The 24,814-nt window shown below is 35.6% G+C and overlaps 1 protein-coding gene and 1 long non-coding RNA gene across 3 annotated transcripts in view; both read left to right on the top strand.

The window, feature by feature from the left end:
* LOC139192659 (uncharacterized) overlaps nt 1-24,814 on the top strand; it is an 88,328-nt gene that overhangs the window by 12,124 nt on the left and 51,390 nt on the right. The window lies entirely within an intron of this gene.
* LOC103445420 (putative inactive cadmium/zinc-transporting ATPase HMA3) lies at nt 3,740-13,421 on the top strand. Of its 2 annotated transcripts, XM_008384425.4 has the most exons (10): nt 3,740-3,884; nt 4,154-4,387; nt 7,572-7,835; nt 9,689-9,786; nt 10,072-10,327; nt 10,418-10,555; nt 10,659-10,986; nt 11,219-11,421; nt 11,572-11,771; nt 11,940-13,421. In XM_008384425.4, exons 2-10 carry the CDS (start codon nt 4,177-4,179, stop codon nt 13,371-13,373), a joined length of 3,132 nt encoding a protein of 1,043 aa, XP_008382647.3. In that variant the 5' UTR covers nt 3,740-3,884; nt 4,154-4,176; the 3' UTR covers nt 13,374-13,421. The 2 variants fall into 2 exon arrangements, with proteins under 2 accessions (XP_008382647.3, XP_008382648.3); XM_008384426.4 differs by lacking the exon at nt 7,572-7,835 and having other exon boundaries at nt 3,745-3,884.

Raw genomic sequence — 24,814 nt, 5'->3', positions numbered from 1 at the left:
TCCTGCTTTTGCTTAACTATTCTGCAGTGTGATTTGATTTTTTGAATGGCTTTTCTGGTTTGTTCTTAACTTTATGTGTGCTGTTTGCATTTGATTTGGTTCAATGGAGTTAATATGTAATTATTCGATTTTATTGGTAATTTTACTTAATTTCGCTATGATGCAGAGTTTTTTATGGTTTTTTATTTATGTTGTATTTGGGTCCTTGGGTAACCTCAGAAACCTTTGTAGATGCCGCATGCATGTATTTTTTCCTCAAACATATGAAGAATTGTTAGTATGCTATGCAATTTCCTCTTCCACCCTTGGAAAATCAACATGCACAGACATTTATTAAGAACCAGAAGACCACAGGAGTAGCTACCTGCAATTTTGAGTCTCAAACAAAATTATATACCTTGAAAAGAATGAAAAACAGAACTCAGAGTGTTTGGATATAAAGAAATTAGGAAGTAAGAGATATGTTAACGTAATGAAAATAATTCCACCGTTTCTTATTTCGAATGTGTTTGCCTTACCATTGGAAATTGCTGGAGCTCCTTTTGTTCTTTCTCTTGCTCACAAGCATATTGATATGTACATGTATCTAAGAATTTTTGTACTGATAAGATATATGCATTACACATGTTATGTTTGTTAGTGTTTAAAGCATTATTATTTTTAAAACATTATTAGATAGCATGTTGCATATTCTTTTAATACTTACTTCATTATTGCAAATTTGTGAATCTTATACCATAGCAAATCTTATGAATTCTCTTTTTCCAGTGTATCCAAGGTTTGGTAGAGGGTGTGCTTCGGTGTATCATTTTGATAGCGTTTGGTGATCTTCAGGTATGAAATCCTAACATGAGTCGGAATGTGAACATTTTCAATTGAAATTTGTGTACTAAACTAAATTCATTGTACTACAACAATGATCAATGTAGAAGAAAAAGGTTAGCTTCTTCCAGTGACCAAATTTTTTTGTCAAATTGATAATTAGCTTTCAGATATAGATTTGTACAATTCAACCAAACTGTTAGGTAGATGTGAATATAAAGCTTGATTTGTTTTGCGTTAATTATATTCTTATGAATGTATTAATTAGAATATACAATCTCAATTGCTTTGCTGGATAATCTTTTACATTTTTACAGTATTTAAAAACTGTATCTTTATTTTACAGTATCAATACATTTCTTTACCAATCATCTCATCACTCATCATGTGAGTGGATAATGTGTAATGGTCCTCCACCCATTATACCCATTATACAACTTAGTTTAATGGGAAAACAACAATTAATTAGTTTCTAATCAAATTGGATTAGTTCTGGAAGGATGAAAGAAATGTAGAGTTCACTGTGACAACATTTCAGTGCTTGAGTGATTCAGTGTTTAAATTTAATCTTTCAAGCAGTATCTGAATTGATGAGTGCTTGAGTCTTTTTATATTTGAGTTTGATCTTTAAATTGTAACTAAATTGCAGTCCTGTATTTCTATTAAGTATAAGAAAAAAATGGGATTTTTTTTCTTGACACTAAATATATATGCTTTCTTATCATTTTTTTTTCCATAGCTCTTGCTTTTTATTCATCCCTACTATATTTATTGAGTGTCTTAGAATTGTCTTATTTTTTTGCACTTCAAGTTTGTTAACATTTACATATTACCAACATAGATTTTGATATATAGACACACTTTCTTTCTAACAATATGTATATTTTGTCTGCAGATTTACAAGACAATGAGTATCGTACCAATATGTGAATTAAAGCCTCTTAGAAACGATATGAAGATCAAAGTTAGAATATGCCGGATGTGGAGACCCAAAATATTTGGACGCCAAAACCAGTTCAATGGCTTACAATGTGTACTGGTTGATGAACTGGTGAGAAAACCTTTTTGTTTAAATGTAATATAGTTAAAACTATAATTTCAAAAACAAAGACAAAGCTATAATTAACTCTCTATAATTTTTATAATGCAGAATGATGCCATTGAAGCCTCGATCTTAGAAGCAGACTATGAGAGAGTAGCTCCAAAGATAAAAGCTGGTTGTATATATGAGATCACACAGTTGCACAGTCGTTCCAATAAACGAACGTTCAAGGTTGTACCACACACTGCACAAGTGTTCTTCAATGGGAAAACAACTTACAAACAAATAACAGAAAGACCTCCACACATTCCTAAGCGTGGCTTTTATTTAGTGGATTACAGTGAATTGTTATCCCGTGTAGATAAAGTTGAAATTCTCACAGGTAATTAAACACATTTATAAACCTACATCTATATGCCATCTTTGCTTGCCAACATTTTTTCATGCTGTAATCTTATGATATTGGATTGCCAAATTGCAAGATGTTGTGGGACGCATCACAGCAGTGCAACCATTGGAAGACAAAACCCATGGTTTAAGACAATTTTGAATCCCGTAGCATCACGCGGGCTTTACTACTTGTATAAATAGTTTTGCAACATAAAAAGGACCCTTAACTCCACACACAATCAACGCTTATGCGAAACCCTCTGATCACGCCTCTGAGAAAATACTAACTACTCTACTATCATGTCCGCACAAATTTAGTTTGGTTAAATATTACTGGTTGATAATCAGCGAAGGTGATAGTTTGGTTAAACAACACTAGAGTCACATAACTAGATTGGTTCAGAAGTCTTGGCAGTTTGGTTAAACAACAGACTCTCCTCTTTCGACTGACTATCTATCCCAAGTCCCACCCGGCGAAGAGTCTCTGATTCTTTCACCGAAAAATATCACTTCATCAACTTTCCTAGTTAAATAGAGTGTTCTATGATCGATTATTCACAAGTATCATTTAGAGTTTCTCATATCGACAACCGAACAATTTTTACCACAAAGATGCTCATTTCTTTTGTGTATCTTTATCCTTACAGTTTGGTACTGATTTGGCGCACTTATATTTTCATAAATATAGTTGAAGCTACCAAACATGGTATAGGAGATCTTGAACTTACTAGTGAATGCATAACCTCGTCTTCAGGTTATAGAACCCCAGCTGAAGTTGCTCGGTGTAGAAGTTAGCTGAGCATTTCATCACCACACCACCACATCCATCTTACTCGCCAAACTAAGCTTGGTAGCGAGTTGGCACGCCCGCATCAGTAGTCAACCATATAAGGACTTAGTAATTTGTAATTTTTAAGGTCAACATGTGTACATGCTAGATCAATTGCAATGGCAAACTAGTGTTTGCACATCAACCGACATATAATGGGTAGTTAACGTGATAAGAAAATGAAATCTAACATTACACAAAGGGAAATATATTTTCCAAATTACCCTATTTTATCTCTTTATACTTCCCCTCTTATATCCAGCTAGAGAACTGAAAATTAACGTTAAATCAAGAGACAAATACACGCAGGAAAGTGGAGATGGCAAAAAGAGTGAAAATGATTCCCTTAGACAAAAAAGTAAAAGTTGGAAAGGGAGGATAGCAAAGATGGAGGAGGGTTGGAAAAAATAAAAATAAAAATTGGTGAAAATATAAACTAATGTAAATTAAAGAAAAGTTCAAAATCTCAATCAGTTTGAGCACAGATGCTGTTAAAAACAAGCATTAATGTGGATTTACATGTGGATTCCATTCTTCTTCCCTCCTACTAATTCTCCACTATTTGTGTCTCATCAACAAGAGAAAGGTGAACCAATTATTCCAACCAAAGAAAGTTGTTTTGGTAAAGAATTCTTCATTAATTTCAGATATTCTCTGTACATGTCCGTCTATAAGTTAGAATCCTTCCCCTTCTTATATATATATATAGTTCCCACAACTTCTTCAACTTAAACTTTTCTGAGCCTATTACTCTCTCTGAATTAAGCTTGAAGAAATCCCAGACCTCCCCTTACCTACAAGGTGATTTTCTTTAAGCCTCCATTTCTACTCTTCATTTTTCATCCTATTGATTTTGGTTTTCTTCTTCCACCCTCTTCATTCACCACTTATTCCTTCCACAACTCTCTCCCTCTCTCTTGCACACACACAAACACATGAACTTCTGACCCAATAATTTCCAGAACTTTACTCTTCACAAATCAGGCACAATGCTTGTTTACAAAATGTAAAAAAGCTAACAGAAAATTAAGAAAATTAATGATTTGTCATGATGTCCTCTGTATTTGCAGAAGTTGGGAGATAATAAAGCAGGATGGCTTCTGCCCAGGTCAAAGAAAAGGTAGCAGCCAAAAAATTTCAGAAGAGCTACTTTGATGTCTTGGGGTTGTGCTGCTCATCAGAAGTTCCACTCATAGAGAATATCCTCAAGCCTCTTGAAGGCGTGAAAGAGGTTTCAGTGATTGTGCCTTCCAGAACTGTAATTGTTGTCCATGATATCCTCCTCATTTCCCAGCTTCAAATTGGTAAGTACCCAACAATCTTTATATTCTCTCAAATTATTACACCAGTTACTATTAATATTTTCCATTAAGGGGAATTTTATTTAAACCCATGTAACATATTTTTACACTCAACTTAAATTTCAAATGTTAATTGTCTTTTTTTATACAATTACATAATTACTATCAAGTATAAAATGAAATTAATAATAAAACAAAAATTTATCAATAAATCCACACTATAATTAAGCTCTACCATGACTTCTTGTTTATCCTACGTTCATTCCGCCTAAAACCCTATTAACATTTATAGAGAAAAAAAAGTTTCTTTTTCGCTGGATAGTAATTTTGAAGTTTTGAATCCTCCAATTAAGGTGGGAATTGATTTATTAAAAAAATTTATTCGTTTGATTTCATTTTTTTTAGAGTTTATAAAATGAGTATTTGGATTTCAATTCTTTTCGTCAATCCCAGACTGGGCATAGTTTAAACTTTCTGCAACAGCCGTAAGCAGAAAAATTACGACTTTGTTGATGTTTGTGGGATTTTCTAAAGCAAATCTTTATGAATGTCGTGTTTGTTCCAATATTAAGTTTAACTATTGGCGTGTTTGTTTCAAATACAAAATTATTAGAGATTAATTCCAAGAGTTCGGACCAACCAGGTCCATTATCTCTAAACAATCACAATCTTGAGTCTTTGAGAAGACAGAATTAATAGTTTGGAACTGCTTATCCAACAACCACCTATGAAATGAAAATGAATTCAAATACTGATCAAAACTAATTAAGATGAAAACTGGATGGGGCAATTAGAATGCAGAAGGTAGATTACTTCATCAGAATTACAACTTCTAATAAATTGGTTGGGGCAACTAGAAATCCAGAAGGTAGATAACCTCATCAAAATTACAACTTCTTGAAATATTTAAACGAATAATTAAATCGCAGTTATAATCCAACAAACTGTAGAAACAAATTAACCAGAACGTAAGGAAAAGATGAATTGTTTAATCCCAAATAATACGTTCCAGAATTAGGAGCACTTCGAATTTTTGGGAAAACAATTGATCAAACAAACAATGACAACTTACGTTAACAGTGGAGTTGTTCTTTTTCGAAAGAACAAAAATTTGCAGAGAGGAAAGTAGGTATGTGAAGAGAAGGTGATGGGTTATTATTGTGGTAGTCTTAATAGCAACCCAAGTAACTGGTTTGGCTGAGAGAGAGGGCATGCGTCTTGGTTAGGTAGAGAGAGAAAGCAAATGGGTGTAAAGATAACTATATATTTTAAAGTGGGTTTGGAATTGTAGTTTAGGTAATAAATTTGAGTTTAAAGAGATACTAATTCTTTAATAAAAAAAAATATGGATGTAAAGAGTAAGTTGGATGCAGAAAGATATTAATAAAATTTTCCTTCCATTAATTCTCTAATATCTGCGTTAAATTTTTTTTTTTTTAAATTCCTTGCACAACAGAAAGCAAATAGTTTTTGGGAAAAGATGAAAAAAAAGATAGCAGTCGGTGGACATTACTTTTTCTGTTGTAGAAGGGAATTATTAATCAGCAGATCGTGTACAATCATGAACCAACAAGAGTTCGTAAGATGTTTTGCTTTCCTTTTCATCACCCACTACGATATCCCACTAATTTATAGAATATAAAAGTATTTCAAATAATTTCGTATCTTTTAGATGCTTTCTGCAATTTTTTATGATGGGATTGTACCAAAACATTTTACGAACTCTTGTTCTTCGTAACTCCTTTCACTGCTTGTTATTTTGAACTTCTTTGAACCTTACTTTGGCTTCACAGTTTATTATTTATAATATACCTAAAACTAGCTTTCTGTGGGGCGGCTAATTCTTTGTCCGTTTTACCTTTTTTTTCTTGTGATCATATATAATACTACATAATATTTCACTCATTTGGTGTGAATCCTGAGACTCTTTAACTATGAGGAAGAAAGACATTAGTTTTATGAAAAAGAGTGCGTGTTAGACCACTCTTATGGCGCGATTACGTAAGGGGAGTGGAACAAGAGGAATGGGAATTGCACTCCTCCCCGGTTATTCAAGTGTTTACCAACACTTGAGGGAATGAAATGTATGTGGGACCCATCTAATATGGAGAATCAGACTCCCAATATACTCAGAACCAGTCTTCCGAACAATAGATGGGATTTGAATTCCGGGAGAAAGCCTCTATCCATAATTCCTTTTTTCTACCCAAAATACCCTTATCTCGTCGCCCTTCCACCTCTTTCTCTGCTTCTCTGTTCTCTGCGGGCAGTGACCAATATCAAAGAACAAGAAAAATCAGAAGGGAAAAAGAAGAAGATGGAGAAAAGAGATAGAGAAGCTAAAAAGAATTGGGGAATGGGGTGTTGTGCGGTCTTCACGAGAAAGAAAACACAATTGGTGGATGGGGAAGAAGAATCAGAAGAAAACAAGAAAAAGGGCAGGCTGAAAAGAGTTGGGGGATGGCTGAAAAGAATTAGGCGATTGGGTGCAGTTTGGGCTTTAGGAGAAAGAAAAATAATTTAGAAATGAGGATCCGGAGAAAAAAATTTGATAAACCGTACAAATTCTTTTTTAAAGCTTTTTCATACAGTCTTCTAAAAAAAATTATCAAACACATAAAAACTATATACTTGGAATATGGGCAATTTAGTAATTACATTAGTTTTCATTCCGATTCATGTATTTAAGTAAACAACTTATATAAATAAATATGATTCTTACTCCGATTCGAAAAATTTTAGTTAACAATTTTAATAGGAATCTGATTCTGATTCCACCCCATTTCAATTCTCCTTCAATCCAATTTCTCCTCAATTCAATTCCACTCATTTTGATTATGGATTAGTAAATGAGCCCTTAATCTTAATACCAAACCAAATATTACTTGTAAGAATAAGATTCTTTTGTTTTGTCCCATCAAATGACATTTAGAAACTCGTTCGAAGTTGAAAGAAATTAATACGACAACGGTCGCACATGATGAAAATGTATTTTTCTTGATGAAAATGCCCTTGTGATCTTGATAAACTAAAAAGAGTACATAATATGTTTCTTTTATATACCAAAAGAAGAGAGAAGTTCCTTGAGTAAGAAGAAATTAATTAATACTATGGTCTAGTACTATTAGTTGATTTACCTGAATGTGCGTCTAAATTCGCAGTCTTACATTTGTTATCCCATGGACAGTTAAGGCATTAAACCAAGCAAGGTTAGAAGCAAATGTGAGAGTGTATGGGGCAGGGGACAGTTACAAGAAAACGTGGCCAAGTCCATATGCAATTGGTAGTGGCGTGTTACTTGTTCTATCATTTCTCAAGTCTGTGTATCGGCCATTAGGGTGGTTGGCCCTTGGAGCGGTGTTCCTTGGCATTTTTCCCATTGCTATGAAAGGTTTTGCGTCAATTCGAAATTTCAGGTTTCATGACATAAACATTCTTGTTATCATTGCCGGTGAGTCAATACTTGGTCTTAATATTCAACTTTTTGTCATTTTATTCTACACAATATGTTAATTGTCTGCCACTCTAATATTGGTCTTACACTGCCGTATGGTGTTACAATAATTATATGATGACATATACTTACAATCATAAAACACATCCTCTTTTGTCAATCATCTACCATGGGAACAATACACGAGGAGTGAAAAAAACGCATGCAGCAATTCGTTAATAATATAAAAAAAAATTAAAAAGTTATTGGTCAAATTAATAATATTTGTGCTCTACAAAATTTTGGTAAGCTATTTTATAATAATTGGTTAAAAGAAAATGACTAAAAGGTTGGGTTTAATTTGGACAAGTAAATTATGGTATTAATAAATCTCGGCCGTCTGTTTTTTATTACAACTTTTATTAGTTTTGAGTAATGCTATATTTATCTTATTTACCGTATCATATTTGTACTAGCTTTCTTAAACACATATGGAATCCATTTCTATTAGATATAGTACAAATGTGGTATAAAAAATACAGTAAGAATAACATTTTATTTTAGTTCCTTTTGAAATTATAAGATTCTTGTTCGTTATATTGTACATATGCACTTGATTATTATGGGTACCGAGCTCTTTGGATGTTTTAAAATGACTTTTGCTGACCTTCACACCAGAGAGATTTTTTAGTATGTTGAGGATACTGTCTTGTACACTAAAGGTATTAATATACTTGGTTGACAATTTAAAAAAAAATTAATTAATTATATTATAACACTTGATATATCAAGTCGTATTTCCATACTGAAAAGTTTCTCGTCACACCAAACTAACCAAAACAATTGATCCTTATATTTATTTATTTTTTCTTCTTTTTGTTGAGAAAAATTGCAATGCATCACGTTTTCTTGGAAAGTTTGAATGGATACATGTCGGTTTCAGAGTTCCAATCCAAATGATTTAGTCTTTGGCTTCCTGCAAGTTTGAATGGATATGCGTGTTTAAACTAAAAGTTTGGATGGATATTTGGATTTTGTTAAATATCGCTTCCCGATCTGTCTCCCTCAGAATGTTACAGTTTTTGGAGAAATGCAAACCTAGCCATTGTTTTAACATTTGAAAAACTTAAAGTCCCTATTTTGCAGGGTTCTTAAATCTAACTATTTGAGGCTTTCTTATGTAACGCTCGGGGGTTTCGAGCATTTTTTAAGTAATCCTCTTATAGCATGTTCGGCATTTTTGTACTTCCACATTTCTTCTTAGATTTAAAATCTTTTCTTTTTAGAGTAGGTTTTCTAATTTTTTTGGTCCACCTTAAAGTCTAATTTCATTGCCCTAGCAAATAATTGGCTTTCCATTTTTTGTGAATAAGGGTGCTGTAGCTAAGGTACCTAACTATTTCGTGAACCGTATGTTTTGACTTGCTTGGCTAAGCTACCTAACTATTTTAGTCCTCTACACCTATTTTTATAGTTTATAGTCTCAGTGGATTCCATTAGAGCATCATCTCTCTCGTCACGTCTTATGGTTGTTATGTAACTTCAACAAATAAATGGTTCTTCAACTCAAATGCGAGATACATGGAAATGAAGAAGCAATTGAGTAAAAGAATAAAACACTACCAAATTAAAAATTTTAAATCTACTGAATTATGATTTTAGTCCGAGTTTTGGAGAAAAATGCTGTAAAAAATGGGACTGTATTTTCAGATCTTTAAGTAAAATAATACAAAAATATTTATAAATCGAAGGCAAAACATTAGCTTATTGCAGTATCAGTAAATCCTTTTTTTTTTTTGGGTGCTATAGTTTATGTGTAGTTTACTGGTTACTGGTATCAATAAACTGATAGATAGTGTAACTTTTGACAGTGGTTGGAACAATTGCTTTGAAGGACTATACCGAAGCTGCCTCTATTGTCTTTCTGTTCATCATTGCAGAGTGGCTTCAGTCTTGTGCAGGATACAGGGTTAGCATAAAACCCTCATCCTTGTTTTTATCAAACATTTCAGAACGAATTAAACAAAATACAAGTAACAATAAGTGGCAGAAAAACGTAGCAATGGATTTGAAAGTTTGAGTATGTGGAACAGATTTCGGAACAAGAAGTTTTGCTGAAGACAGTTTTGTACATAATTATGTGATAAACCAAGTACTAATACATTAAAGTGTTATTTTAGGGATTAATGAATGACTTGCTAATGTGTATCATAGACAGTCAAAAATCTAGAATGACATGATTTTATGTACTCAGGCGAAAGCAGTGATGTCGTCGTTGATGAGCATGGCGCCCCAAAAAGCAGTCTTAGCTGAGAGTGGAGAAGTTGTAGATGTTGATGAGGTTAAGTTGTACACAATTCTTGCTGTTAAAGCCGGCGAAGTTATACCGATTGATGGAATAGTTGTTGAAGGAAAAGGCGAAGTGGATGAGCAAACACTAACCGGGGAATCGTATCCAGTAGCCAAAGAAAAGGACTCCACTGTTTGGGCGGGCACTATCAATCTTAATGGTAAAATAAACCTCCCTCCCATCATTCTTACATCTTGAATAAAGGAGTTATGTTTTCATTTCTGACAAATTTTGGTTTGTATTTGTGAAGGTTATATTAGTGTTAAAACTACAGCGTTAGCTGAAGATTGTGCGGTTGCCAAAATGGCCAAACTTGTCGAAGAGGCTCAAAGCAGCAAAACCAGAACTCAAAGATTCATTGACAAATGCGCAATGTTCTATACCCCAGGTTAGTCTACTTTCCCCATACATTTCATATGTTTCCCTTTTCTTTTACTACTAAGGAGAATGCAAACGGTTAGATTTATACGTTTTGTTCTGCTGTTTTGCAGCGGTCCTAGTCATATCTGTATCCATCGCGGTGATTCCGGCAGCATTACATGTTCACAATTGGAGCAAGTGGTTTCACTTAGCTTTGGTTGTTTTAGTGAGTGCATGTCCTTGCGGCCTCATCCTCTCTACACCCATTGTGACTTTTTGCACACTCACAAAGGCAGCAACATCCGGACTGCTAATCAAAGGAGGTGACTACATTGAGATCCTTGCTAAAGTCAAGATCATGGCTTTTGACAAAACTGGGACAATAACAAGGGGTGAATTTGTGGTGATGGATTTTCAATCTCTTCGTGATGACATTAGCTTGAACACATTGCTTTACTGGTATAGACTGGAACTCCTCTATGCATCAACATGTTGAATAACACACCAAAATTATGATGGAAAGAAAATTTTTAATTCATGAAATTCAGAAAGCGACTTCTATTTAAAGACTAATTTAAGGCTGTTTTAAATGCTGCATTTAAAAAATCGGAAAAGGAATGGTTGGATTGTATTCTTCACTGGAAGAATTTCCTTTGTCCACTAAATTGACAGTTTATTTATCCTCTTGAAGGGTTGCAAGCATTGAGAGGAAGTCCAGTCATCCAATGGCAGATGCGCTGGTTGACTATGGAAGATCGCTTTCGATTGAGCCAAAACCTGAAAATGTGGAGGAGTTTCAAAATTTTCCCGGGGAAGGTATCCATGGGAAAATTGATGGACAAGATATCTACATTGGAAACAGAAAAATAGCTTTACGAGCTGCTTGTGAAATAGGTAAATGCCATCAACTCCTTATCTTCTAAACTACCAACTCCTTTATCTTCTATTTCCAAACGATAGCTAGTGATTCCAAAGTTATGATCCATTTTTCTTTTGTTTATGGACTTTTGGATCTCTCATCATTGGTTCTGTTTGAAACTCCAGTTCCAACAACTGAAGGTTCTAATGGCGGGAAAACGATCGGATACATATACTCTCGAGGAACCCCTGCCGGAGTCTTTACAATATCTGATGCTTGTCGATCTGGGGCCGCAGAGGCTATCAGAGAGCTCAAGAAGTTGGGTATTAAAACAGCTATGCTCACTGGAGATAGTAATGCTGCCGCATTGCATACAAATGAGCAGGTGCATTATTTCTAACATATTAGCTTATGCCTGAATCCGGGCGCTCACTTTATTGATTCAATTTATGATTTGCCTTGGTATACATCGCTGTAGAACTGCATGTATATTTCCTTTGTAGATTAAGGGGAAAAGGGAACTAATAAGAGTAGCAATTTATCTGACTTGCAGCTTAAGCAAGCTCTCGAGGTAGTACATGCAGAACTTCTACCTGAAGATAAGGCAAGAATCGTTAAAGAATTTAAAACGGAAGGAAATACAGCAATGGTTGGAGACGGTATCAATGATGCCCCTGCATTAGCCACAGCGGATATTGGTATCTCAATGGGCATTTCAGGATCAGCCCTTGCTCAAGAAACTGGGAATATAATTTTACTATCAAATGACATTAGGAAACTACCGAAAGCAGTCCAACTGGCGAGAAGAGCTAATAGAAAAGTGGTTGAGAATGTTGTTTTGTCAATCACTACTAAGGTTGGTATCCTTGCTCTGGGATTTGCAGGGCATCCGCTTGTTTGGGCTGCGGTTCTTGCTGATGTTGGGACATGCATGCTTGTTATATTCAACAGCATGCTACTCTTACAAGGAACCCAAAAGCATGGAGGGAATACTTCTGCACCACATGCCCATAAACATGGAAGCCATGGACATAGCCTCTCTCACAAAAACCAACGTTGTTGCTCGGATAGCAAACCCGTGAAAGCCTGTAAACCTCAAAAGTGTTCATCGCAGTGCCAGCCTACACCCTTGAATTCAAGCTTGCCCTGTATGCTTAAGTGCAGTGATGACTTACGCAAGGCACGACACTGTGATGAAGCAAGCTGCATGAAAGTCAATAAAGATCTCGAGTCACAGAATAAACACAATCATGGTTGTTTGAGTCATCATGATTTGAGCTCATGTGCAGAAGGTGATAAAATTCACGAGGCAAAGCACTGCAACGGTTCTGCTTCTTCTTTGGTGGAAATTCAAAAGTTGACAAGCAAAGGTCATTGCCACTCAACGCACTGCAGCAAAGAGCACAGCACGAAGGAAAGTGATGGAGTCCATGAGGAAAAACACTGCAATCATTCTATCTTTTCTTTGGATGAAAGCAAAAGATTGACAGATAGTGACATTTCCCGCTCAAGACACTGCGGAAAGGAGCATAGTAGAAAGGAAGGTGATGCAATACACGAGCCAAAACACTGCAACCATTCTGCTTTTTCAATGGAGGAATGCCAAAAATTGACGAGTACCGGTCATTGCCACTCAACTCACTGTGGCAAAGATCATATTCACAATGAAGCGTTAGGAGAGACGTTTGCCACATGCTGTGATCATCAGCATCACTGTAATCCAGATGAAAACTCACCTCCTAATACGACTATTGATATTGTACCAGGTTGTGACCCAGCAGAATCAGCCCCAACGAATTCTTGCATTGGCTCAGGGACAGTGGAAAAGGAAGCGTGTTGCTCGGAATCAGTAGCAATTCAAGCTTGTGTGTTAGAGAAAAGAGAAGTCGGTGGGTGCTGCAAAAGCTACATGAAGGAATGCTGTGGTAGTCATGGGCATATTGGTTCTAGCTTTAAGGGTTGTTTATCAGAAATCACAATTGAATAGATGTAACTGACTGAAAAATTTATATATATCGAACTTCAATGATTCGAACTATCTATGTTTCAAGTTGCACCTCATGAATTATCCTTGCAAAATATTAGCCAAATCGAAAATATTTGAGATATCTATTATTATTATTATTATTATTATTTTATTATTATTATTATTATTTAAGCTTTTAGACATCTAATTGAGAAATGAAAAACAGGATTAGAACATATGGCAAGTGCAAACATATCATCACAATGCAAACAAGGAGGTAAGGGAAGAAACTGATGTATGTCCCTGAGCAATGATCGAATCCAGAAAATGTCAGCTACACTACTGGCTAATGCTTTTTACTCTGTTTTTGTTGAACTTAAAACAATTAACTGCCATGATACTGGATTGGAACCCAAACACACAACATAACCAGTGATGGATCTTCTAGTGTTAATATTAGCAACCTAGTCAGAATCTGAGAAAGCAGTTATAGGTATCAAATGAGCAGGGATGAAGATCACAGATCAAAACTGTAAGGAATTTAGAGAGAGAGAAAGAAATATAGACTGAAGAACAAGAGACAGAAAGAGAGAAGGAAATCTTTCTGTATATTTTTCATTAACTTCCAATGTAACAGTACAAGACTATATATACTACAGATTTTGCTTACAGACTTTTCTTACAGACTAAGCTATTCTGAATTACATAATCTTTTGACAAGTGTCACCATCTGAGACTTGCACTGAGTTCTTTATATCTTTACATCCCCCCTCAAGCTCATGCTTATGGGAACTAAGCATGAGATTGGAACAATGATGAACAAACAGTGAATTAGAAAGACCCTTTGTTAGAATATCAGCACATTGCTCTTTGGATGAGACATGCTGCACATGGAGATCCCCTCGGATGACTCTTTCCCGAACAAAATGGTAGTCAATCTCAAGGTGTTTAACGCGAGAGTGGAAAACAGGATTGGAGGATAAAGCAATAGCTGAAATACTGTCACAGTAGAGCAGAGGAGCTATGAACAAAGGGACTTGAAGATCACAAAGAAGTTGTCGAATCCAAGACAACTCGGCAGCAGCAATAGCTAAAGCCCTATATTCTGCTTCAGTAGAAGATCTGGACATAGTGTGTTGCTTCTTCGAAGCCCAAGAGATAGGACTGGAACCAAGATAGACTACATAACCAGAAGTGGACCTGCGATCATTAGGGTCGCCAGCCCAATTAGCGTCACTATAGGCTTGAAGATTCAATTTTCCAGGCTGAAAATGAATACCATAGTTGATTGTGCCACTAAGATATCGCAAAATCCGCTTAACGGCAACAACATGACATTCCATAGTTGCTGCATAAACTGACAACATTGATTGACAGCAAATGCAATATCTGGTCTGGTGAATGTCAGATATTGCAAAGCACCAACAATGCTTCTGTATTGTTCTGGATGTCTGTAAGGCTTGCCATCATCCTTAATCAACCTATGAGAGGGAAGACATGGAGTCACACATGATTTGGAGTCCTGCATATCCACTTTGTGCAACAAATCTTGAGTATATTTGGACTGTGAAACAAAGAGCCCAGAAGACTGATATGAAATTTGCAAACCCAGAAAATAATGCAGTTGACCCAAGTCCTTCATGTCAAATTCCTTAGTAAGAGCCAAGATAACATCAGAAATAAGAGAGGAATTACTGCCAGTTATGATGATATCATCAACATAAAGCAACAAGACTACTATACCAAGCGAAGAAGTATGAACAAACAAGGATGGATCTGCAAAAGAAGCCTTGAACCCTAAGCCAGGTAGAAAACTAGTGAACTTCTCATTCCAGGCTCTGGGAGCCTGTTTTAACCCATACAATGATTTGTGCAACTTGCAGACATAAGTGGAAGGATATGCAGTACTAACAAAGCCCGGAGGTTGAGCCATGTACACTTCTTCATTAAAAACACCATGGAGAAAGGCATTCTTGACATCTAATTGTCTCAAAGGCCACTGAAACTGTGCAGCAAGTGCTAAGATTAACCTGACAGTAGTGGGTTTGACTACGGGGCTAAATGTCTCATTGTAATCAATGCCCTCCTCTTGGCTATACCCTTTGGCAACTAACCGAGCCTTATGTCGAGCTATGGAACCATCAGGATGCTTTTTAAGTCTGTAAACCCACTTGCAGCCAACCAAATTCTTTTCTGGAGGAAGAGGAACTAGGGTCCAGGTTTGTTGAGCATGAAGAGAATTAATCTCTTCTTGCATAACAGACTGCCATTCGACGACTTTACAGGCAGATTTGAATGAACTTGGTTCAATAAGAGAAGGATCCTCAGAAGCAACAAAAACTGCAAAAACTTTTCTCTTGGATATCCCACTTTTCGACCGAGTTTGCATAGGATGTAAGTTAACTGAAGGAACCGGATGAACAACATGGAGACTTTCAGGTAGAAAATCAGGATCCACAGGGAAAGGTGACTGTGTAGTAGCAACATGTGGCATTGGAATGGGATTAGAGGTGCTCAAAGACTCTGAGGCACTAGGAAGTGTTTGCAAAAATTCTGAGGCACTAGGGGTTGAAGTCAAAGATGCTGAGGCACTAGGGGTTGAGGAGAAAGGTGATGTGGATGATAATGTTGATAAAGATGGATAAGGAATAATGGTGTTGTGAATTGTAACCTGTGCAGGTGAAACAGACGGTGGAGAAGATGGAAGACTCTGTGAAACAGGTTTAACTAATGGCAAGGTAGGAGAGGGAAAACTAGACTCATCAAATGAGACATGCCTAGACATATAAAGTCTGCCCAAAAGAGGATTATAACATATATAACCCTTGTATTGACCAGCATAGCCTAGAAAAACACACTGAGCAGTTTTAGATTGTAATTTGTGAGAGTTATGTTGCCGGAGAAGAGGAAAACAAGAACACCCAAAAACCTTTAAATGTGTTAAAACTGGTGGTTTACCAAACAAACAGGTATAAGGAGAATGCATAGACAAGGTTTGGCATGGCATTCTGTTAATTAAATAAACAGAAGTAGCACAAGCATGAAACCAGAATGGAGATGACAGTTTGGTAGTTTGAAGTAGGGTAATGGCAATCTCAACAATGTGTCTATGCTTTCTCTCAGCAAGGCCATTCTGCTCAGGTGTATAAGGACATGATTTTTGGTGAGAAATTCCTTTTTCAAGCAAAAATTGTTTAAATTGGTTGCTAGAATATTCACCTCCACCATCGCTTTGAAAAGTTTTAATAGAGATAGAAAACTGGGTAAGTATATAGGCATAAAACTGCACAAACACTTTGAACACCTCACTTTTATTCATTAAAGGAAATATCCAGGTAAACCTGGTACATTCATCGACAAAGCTGACATAGAACCTAAACCCTTCAATAGACATGACAGGTGAAGGTCCCCATACATCACTATGTATGATTTCTAAGGGATGAACAATTTTATTAGCTGGATATGGAAATGGAAGTTTAGTAAACTTCCCTTCTAAACAAGAAATACAGACACGTTTTGAATGGTCCAAAGAAAAAGACACCTGTGACTGATGTAACATTGCAGAAACTACAACATTGGAAGGGTGTCCTAATCTCTGGTGCCATAAATTGGACTTGACTTGATGACCAAGAAAGCAAAGTTGCTGCTTGGACAAGTGAGGTGCATGAGCGTTGACAGCTTGATTGAGAATGGTTTGTGGTATGTAAAAGGGGATGGGATATAGGCCACCTCTACACAGTCCCTGAAGAAGTACCTTCCCTGTGATCTTTTCCTGAATCCAGAAACAAAATTCATCACAAATAAAACGACATTTGTTGTCCTTACACAGCCTATAAATGGATAGGAGATGTTGAGATAATTTTGGAACATGCAGTATTTTCTTTAATTGAAAAGCATATTTGGGAGCATGTAGAGTGGAAGAACCAACATGAGAGATGGTCAAACCTGAACCATTAGCAGTAGTGATTGTATCAGTGCCAGTAAAAGGAGCTACAGTGTTCAGAGAGGCAAGATCAGAAGTCATGTGAGAAGTTGCTCCTGTATCAGCAACCCAAAATTGTTCCTGGGGAACAGAGGGCTGATAATTGACATGCATGGTAGTAAGATTTGAAGTTGAAGATCGCCCTTGATAAGAGTAATTGGCTCTGTGATAGCACTGTATTGCAGAATGCCCAAACTTGCCACATATTTGACACTGAACAGGAGAAGAAGTCACTGTTGTAGAGGAGTGTCTTTGAAAACAATCAGCAGCAATGTGTCCTCGTTTGTTGCAGATTTGACAAACTGGAACATCATAACCATGATCAGGACAAGTAGAAATATGTGGTTGACCCCTGGCTGGACCAAGAATACCAGCACCACCATTGGGAGAACCATTGTTAGAGAATCGAGGATGATTGCCATATTGATTTCTCCCCCTTGCTCGGCCTCTGTAATTAGAACTCATATAGCATCCTGGATGAAAAAAGTTGCTATTACCATTAGAACCACCAGAATTATAATGCCCAGCACTGTGAGGATAGCCTCTATTGGTGCCACACTGAGAAGAAGAGCTGTCTTGAACCCCAGACGAAAACTGAGAACTATCAAACTGAAAAGAACGATCGTGATTTGATGACCCTTCATCAAGCATCAAAAGTTTGCCCTTATCTTTTGCCATCATCGCAGACATGAATGGATCAGTAGTGGCAGGAGTTTCAACAATAGCTTCTTCGGCAATTAGTTGTGCTCGAAAATCTTTGAGCGTAATAACATCTTCCCTGCCCCTAATTACTGTCCTAAAAGTATTGTATTCTGCAGGTAGTCCTTTAAGAGCGAGAATGACAATATCATCATCATCAAAAACAACACCAGCTGCAGACAGATGATCTCTACATCTTTGATCCTTTGCAAGTACTGAGAGACTGACTCAGATCCTTTCTTAATATTCTGTAATTCGGTTTTCAACTTAAAGATACAAGCCTTTGTGATAGTAGAAAACCTATCCTTCAAGTTTTGCCACATTTCATGAGAATTAGTGCAGCCAATGATACAAGACAGGGCAGTCGGAGACAAAGTGGCAATGAGTAATTGCATTAACGCACGATCATGCATTTTCCAGATCTGAAAGGCCTCAATTTCAACACCTTCCTTATCAGAACTGGCATCAAAGTGAGATGGACAACAACATGTGCCATCAACAAAGCCAAGTATGCTATGACATTCAAGAAGAAGAACCATTTGATAATTCCAAACAAGATAGTTTGTATCATCAAGCTTAACATTCACAGAATTCGACACAGTAGAAAGTAAACTAGTAATAGGCGATTGCACAATCTGTAATTGAGCAGTAGTCACCATGATTTCACAATTCGTGAGAAAAAACCAGAAATTAGGGTTTCAAAGTATACTGAATCTTGAAGGAAAGAAGAAAGAAGAACAGATTGTAGAGAGAGTGGCAAAAGAATGACGAAGACTTTCAGTCACACAATACGTCGAACACTTGGTGCGCACACTTCCAAGATACACCAATTTCACAATTGCTCAAAGAAGAAGATCGCAATCAATCAAGAACACCAAAAATTCATACCAGATTGGAGATAACTAGAACACGGAAGCAGCAGATGAACAGGATCGAAGAGAGAATTCCATAACCGGCGAAGATACCATATCAAATGAGCAGGGATGAAGATCACAGATCAAAACTGTAAGGAATTTAGAGAGGGATAAAGAAATATAGACTGAAGAACAAGAGAGAGAAAGAGAGAAGGAAATCTTTCTGTATATTTTTCATTAACTTCCAATGTAACAGTACAAGACTATATATACTACAGATTTTGCTTACAGACTTTTCTTACAGACTAAGCTATTCTGAATTACATAATCTTTTGACAAGTGTCACCATCTGAGACTTGCACTGAGTTCTTTATATCTTTACAATAGGCATATCCTCACTCTTAGTATACCTCAAACCAAAATCAATTGTACCTTGCAGATACTTTAGAATTCTTTTATCCAAATAAAAATGCAATTATGTAGGATTAGTCATGAATGGACAAACCATGTTAACTAAGTGAGCTATATCAGTCCCTTGTAAAAGTCAAGTATTGCAGAGTACCAGCCAAACTTCTGTAATGACATGGATCAGTCATAGGTGTTTCTTCAGTAGCAAGTAATTGTGTACGAGGTTTGGATGGTGTGGATGTAGGCTTACAATGTTCCATACCAGCCTTTGTCAACAATTCCCTAGCATACTTGGACTGATTAATGAATAGAGAACTATCTTGTTATTGAATGTGCACGCCTTAAGTTTCCCCATGTCTTTGAGATGAAAGACTTTAGCAAGACATGTAGCAACCGATTGAATCTTTGAAAGACTTGAACCAGTAAATATTATTTCATCAACATACAGTAAGATAATAAGAACATCTCCATCATCCTCTTTAACAAACAAACTTGCATCAGGCAATGAAGTTTTAAATCCTAAAACATGCAAATAACTTGTGAATTTTTAATTGCAAACTTTGGGAGCTTGTTTCAAACCATAAAAAGACTATATTAATCTGCATACATGATTGGGATCCTTTGGATCCCGGAGTTGCTTCATATAAGTCTCTTCTTCAAGATCACCTTGTAGAAAAAGCATATTTCATCTCCAATTGTCTCAATGTGCAACCAAACTGAGCTGCTAAAGCAAGAATAAGTCTAATAGTAGTATGTCTAACTACAAGACAGGTCTCAGAGTAATCCAATCCTTGCTCTTGGCTATATACTTGGCCTACTAACCAAGCCTTATATCTAGAAATGGTTCCATCAGGGTTCTTTCTGATCTTATAAACCCACTTACTACCAATAATTCCTCCATTAGTAGGAGGAGGTACAATACACCAAGTTCCCTATGCATTTAAATCATCAAATTCTTCTTGCATGACATTTTCCCACTATTTTGTAAGACTAGCAGTTCTGAAATTTTTATGTTCCTCAATATCAGTCACATCAGCCAAGGAAGAAAAACCACCAGAAAACTCATCAAGAATATTTAAAGTGGATATTTTAGGTAAAGAGACAAGATATGCAACATAATTCTTCCTAGAAATAGCACCAATTTGAAGCCTGGTTTGTATCCCAGTGTTTCTAGATATTGATATTGGAGCATTTATGTAGTCTATGTCATGTGATGAAGGAGAGATTGGAAGAATTACCTATAACTGTGCATGATTGAAGATAGGAAGCAAAGGAGTTGTATCTCTTGAAGTGGAAAGAGTATGGCCTGATGTAACTGGTACTTCACAGTCTTGAACTTGAGAATTTTCATTACTTTCAGCAGCAGAAGGTACTGACATTCCATAATGATTAAAAGATAAGGAGGCAGAATCAATCACAGGATCTTGAGAAATAACATCAATTGAAGGTTGAGTAACTGGTATTGGACCTAATATTTGAGAAATACTAGATTGATATTGTACCACTTGCTCTCTAATTGTGTATTGTGATTTTTTTTCAAAATGAAATATTATCTCATCATGAATAACATGCCTAGAAATAATACATTTCTTTGTCTTCAATTCATAACAAATAACACCTTTATAACCCATGGAATACCCTAAGATGTACATAATAGTGATGTTGGACTGTAGCTTATTGGCATTGTAAGATCTTAGCCAAGATAACATTGCTGTACCAAAGGTTTTTAGGGGTTTTAAAGTGAATAATTTGAAGTTTCCGTCCTATATATCAGTCTTTGTAATGTTACTTATCGGCCACTTCTCAGTAGTACATTTCTGATAATCAATGTGATTTTGCACCACAAAAATCTATTGTGGATAATATTATAGTAGCCCATGAGATTTTTAGCAATTTCAATAAAAAGAAAGGTCCTATGGGTCTTATGGCGGTCAAACTAGACTTGGAGAAAACCTATAATTTCTTGAATATTGGGACTATATTAAGTAATGCCTTTTAAAGTTAGAAAAAATCTGACTTAGAGGTCCACCAACTATACCTTTACACTAGTACACATTTTTAACACCACCCACCTTTTGAAAAATAAACATATTATGCATATTGGGGTTAGGGCTCCACTAGGCTTTCCTTTCTCTCTTTTATTCTTTGGGAAACTGAAAGGCTTTTTTGTGAAACAACCACCGGCCTTCTCTGAGTTCCCTCTTACTCTCCCTTCGTCATCTCGCATGCCAGCAACCAAGCAATCTCAGACCAAAACATCAAGGCATTTAAATTATTCAAAATCATAACTCAACAATTTAATTTCAAAATTATCCAATTTTTTCAAATTCATGTTTTAGTTGGACGATACAGGAGTTTCGGGGTGGGTTCATGGTGATATGGTTGTTGAGTGGAGGGCATTAACATTAAGTGGATGATCATGGCTATGGTAGTAGCGGAAGTTTGGATGCAAATTGTGGGAACGTTTTGGTTGGAGATTGCCTGGAAAAATTTGCCATATAAGGCTTTCATTTTTTGGTCAACAAATAAAAAGACTTTTCAGTTTTCGAAGAAGGAGAGAGGAAAGAGAGACCGATGGGGCCCAAACCCCAACATGTTTTATTTATTTTTTTTATTGTTAAATGGTGGGGTGGTGTTTAAATGTGTGTAGTTGGCAAATTATGATTGGTGGAATTCCAAGGAGCCCGGAATCTAGAAAAATTTATTGCAGCGTACCTCTGTAGCTTCTAACTCACTGACAAACGGGTTGTGTCTGTCGTGTTCGTGTCATTTTTGTGTAACACTTGTTATCTTAACGGGTCGTGTCGTGTCACACCCGTTATCTTAACGGGTCCTTAACAAGTCGGGTCACTTTACCCAACAGGAAAAGTGACCTGACCTGTTATGACCCATTTAGAAAAATATTTTTTTTTTCTTAAATTTGCACATACCACACATTGCCACATAAATATTACTTCAAAACATTAAACTCATTTGTCGTTTAAGTACTACATCTACACTTTAAAATAAGAGTTTAATAAACAAGCATCCATACACTACTAATCTATTACAAAATATTAAATGTGCAAGGATATGCAAAATGAAAGAGTTTTTGTTTTCAAGATTGTGAAGCCTTTCTCAAAAGTTTAAACCTTGCCAATGGAACTCAAAGCTTGCATGTTATTCCTTTTACAAAATCCTCAATTTTCATCGATCATCATGACATAAGATTTTGTGGTATCCACTAGTCTAAATATTTTAAATCGAAGATCGAATTCATTCATTGTATTCATATAGGGTCAAGGAGTGTAGCTGTAAAAAATCATCAAAGTCGAAGTTAAAATAACTGTTAAATCGTGACTTTTCGTTGATAACCGTCGAAAAGTTTTGTCTCGTTACTTGATCTCTGAATGTTTGTTTTTTGCGATTTTTTGGCGCATGCGATCTTGAAGAATATAAAAACAAGTTTGACAGTTAGATCATTGAAATTAGTTTCGTAGAATGCGTATCCCATCAAAACGATAGATTCACTAACACTTGGAGTTTATTTATACTTTCACTAAGTATAACATAAGATTTTGTGGTATCCACTAGTGTAAATATTTTAAATTGAAGATCGAATTTATTCATTGTATTCATATAGGGTCAAGGAGTGTAGCTGTAAAAAATCATCAAAATCGGAGTAAAAATAACCGGTAAATCGTGATTTTTCGTTGATAACCGTCAAAACGTTTTGTCGCGTTACTTGATCTCTAAATGTTTGTTTTTTGCAATTTTTGGCGTATGTGATCTCGAAGTATATACAAACATGTTTGATGGTTGGATCGTTGAAACTAGTTTCGTAGAATGTGTATCCCATCAAAACAATAGATTCACTAAAACTTAAGAGTTTATTCATACTTTCATTAAGTACAACAGAAGATTTTGTAGTATCCACTAGTGTAAATATTTTTAATTGAAGATCGAGTTCATTCATTGTATTCATATAGGGTCAAAGAGTGTAGCTGTAAAAAAATTATCAAAATCGAAGTTTAAATAACCATTAAACCGTGATTTTCGTTGATAACCGTCGAAAAGTTTTATTCCGTTACTTAATCTCTAAATGTTTGTTTTTTGCAATTTTTGGCGTATGTGATCTCGAAGTATATACAAATATGTTTGATGGTTGGATCATTGAAACTAGTTTCGTAAAATGTGCATCCCATCAAAACAACAGATTCACTAACACTTAAGAGTTTATTCATACTTTCATCACGTATAAGTGCAAATATTTTAAATTGAAGATCGAGTTCATTCATTGTATTGATATAGGGTCAAGGAGTGTAGCTGTAAAAAGTCATCAAAATTGGAGTTAAAATAACCGTTAAACCGTGATTATTCGTTGATAACCGTCGAAAAGTTTTGTCCCGTTACTTGATCTCTGAATGTTTGTTTTTTTCAATTTTTGGCGTATGCAATCTTGAAGTATATACAAACATGTTTGACGGTTGGATCGTTGAAACTAGTTTCATAGAATGCGTATCCCATCAAAACAATAGATTCACTAACACTTAAGAGTTTATACATACTTTCATTAAGTATAACATAAGATTTTGTGGTATCCACTAGTGTAAATATTTTAAATTGAAGATCGAATTCATTCATTGTATTTACATAGGGTCAAAGAGTGTAGTTGCAAAAAATCATCAAAATCGGAGTAAAAATAACTGTTAAATCGTGCTTTTTCGTTAACAACCGTCGAAATGTTTTGTCCCGTTACTTAATCTCTGAATGTTTGTTTTTTGCGATTTTTGGAATATGCGATCTTGAAGCATATACAAACAAGTTTGACGGTTGGATTGTTGAAATTAGTTTCGTAAAATGCGTATCCCATCAAAACATTAGATTCTCTAACACTTAAGAGTTTATTTATACTTTCATTAACTATAACATAAGATTTTGTGGTATCCACTTGTGTAAATATTTTAAATTGAAGATCGAATTCATTAATTGTATTCATATAGGGTCAAGAAGTGTAGCTATAAAAAATCATCAAAGTCAGAGTTAAAATGTTAAAATAACCGTTAAATCATGATTTTTCGTTTATAACAGTCGAAAAGTTTTGTCCCGTCACTGGATCTCTGAATGTTTAGTTTCGTAGAATGTGTATCCCATTAAAACGATAGATTTACTAACACTTAGAGTTTATTTATACTTTTATTAATTAGAACATAAGATTTTGTGGTATCCACTATTATAAATATTTTAAATTGAAGATCGAGTTCATTCATTGTATTTATATAGGGTCAAGGAGTGTAGCTATAAAAAATATCAAAGTCAGGGTTAAAATAACCGTTAAATCGTACTTTTTCATTGATAACCGTCGAATAGTTTTGTTCCGTTACTTGATCTCTGAATGTTTGTTTTTTGCGATTTTTGGCATATGTGATCTTGAAGCGTATACAAATAAGTTTGACGGTTGGATCGTTGAAATTAGTGTCGTAGAATGCGTATCCCATCAAAACGATTGATTCACTAACATTTAGAGTTTATTTATACTT

This window comes from Malus domestica, chromosome 16, assembly GCF_042453785.1.
Source record: "Malus domestica chromosome 16, GDT2T_hap1".
NCBI classification, from domain to species: Eukaryota; Viridiplantae; Streptophyta; class Magnoliopsida; order Rosales; family Rosaceae; genus Malus; species Malus domestica.
Note: the sequence above shows the minus strand (reverse complement) of the source record. Positions and strands in the feature narration are given on the sequence as shown.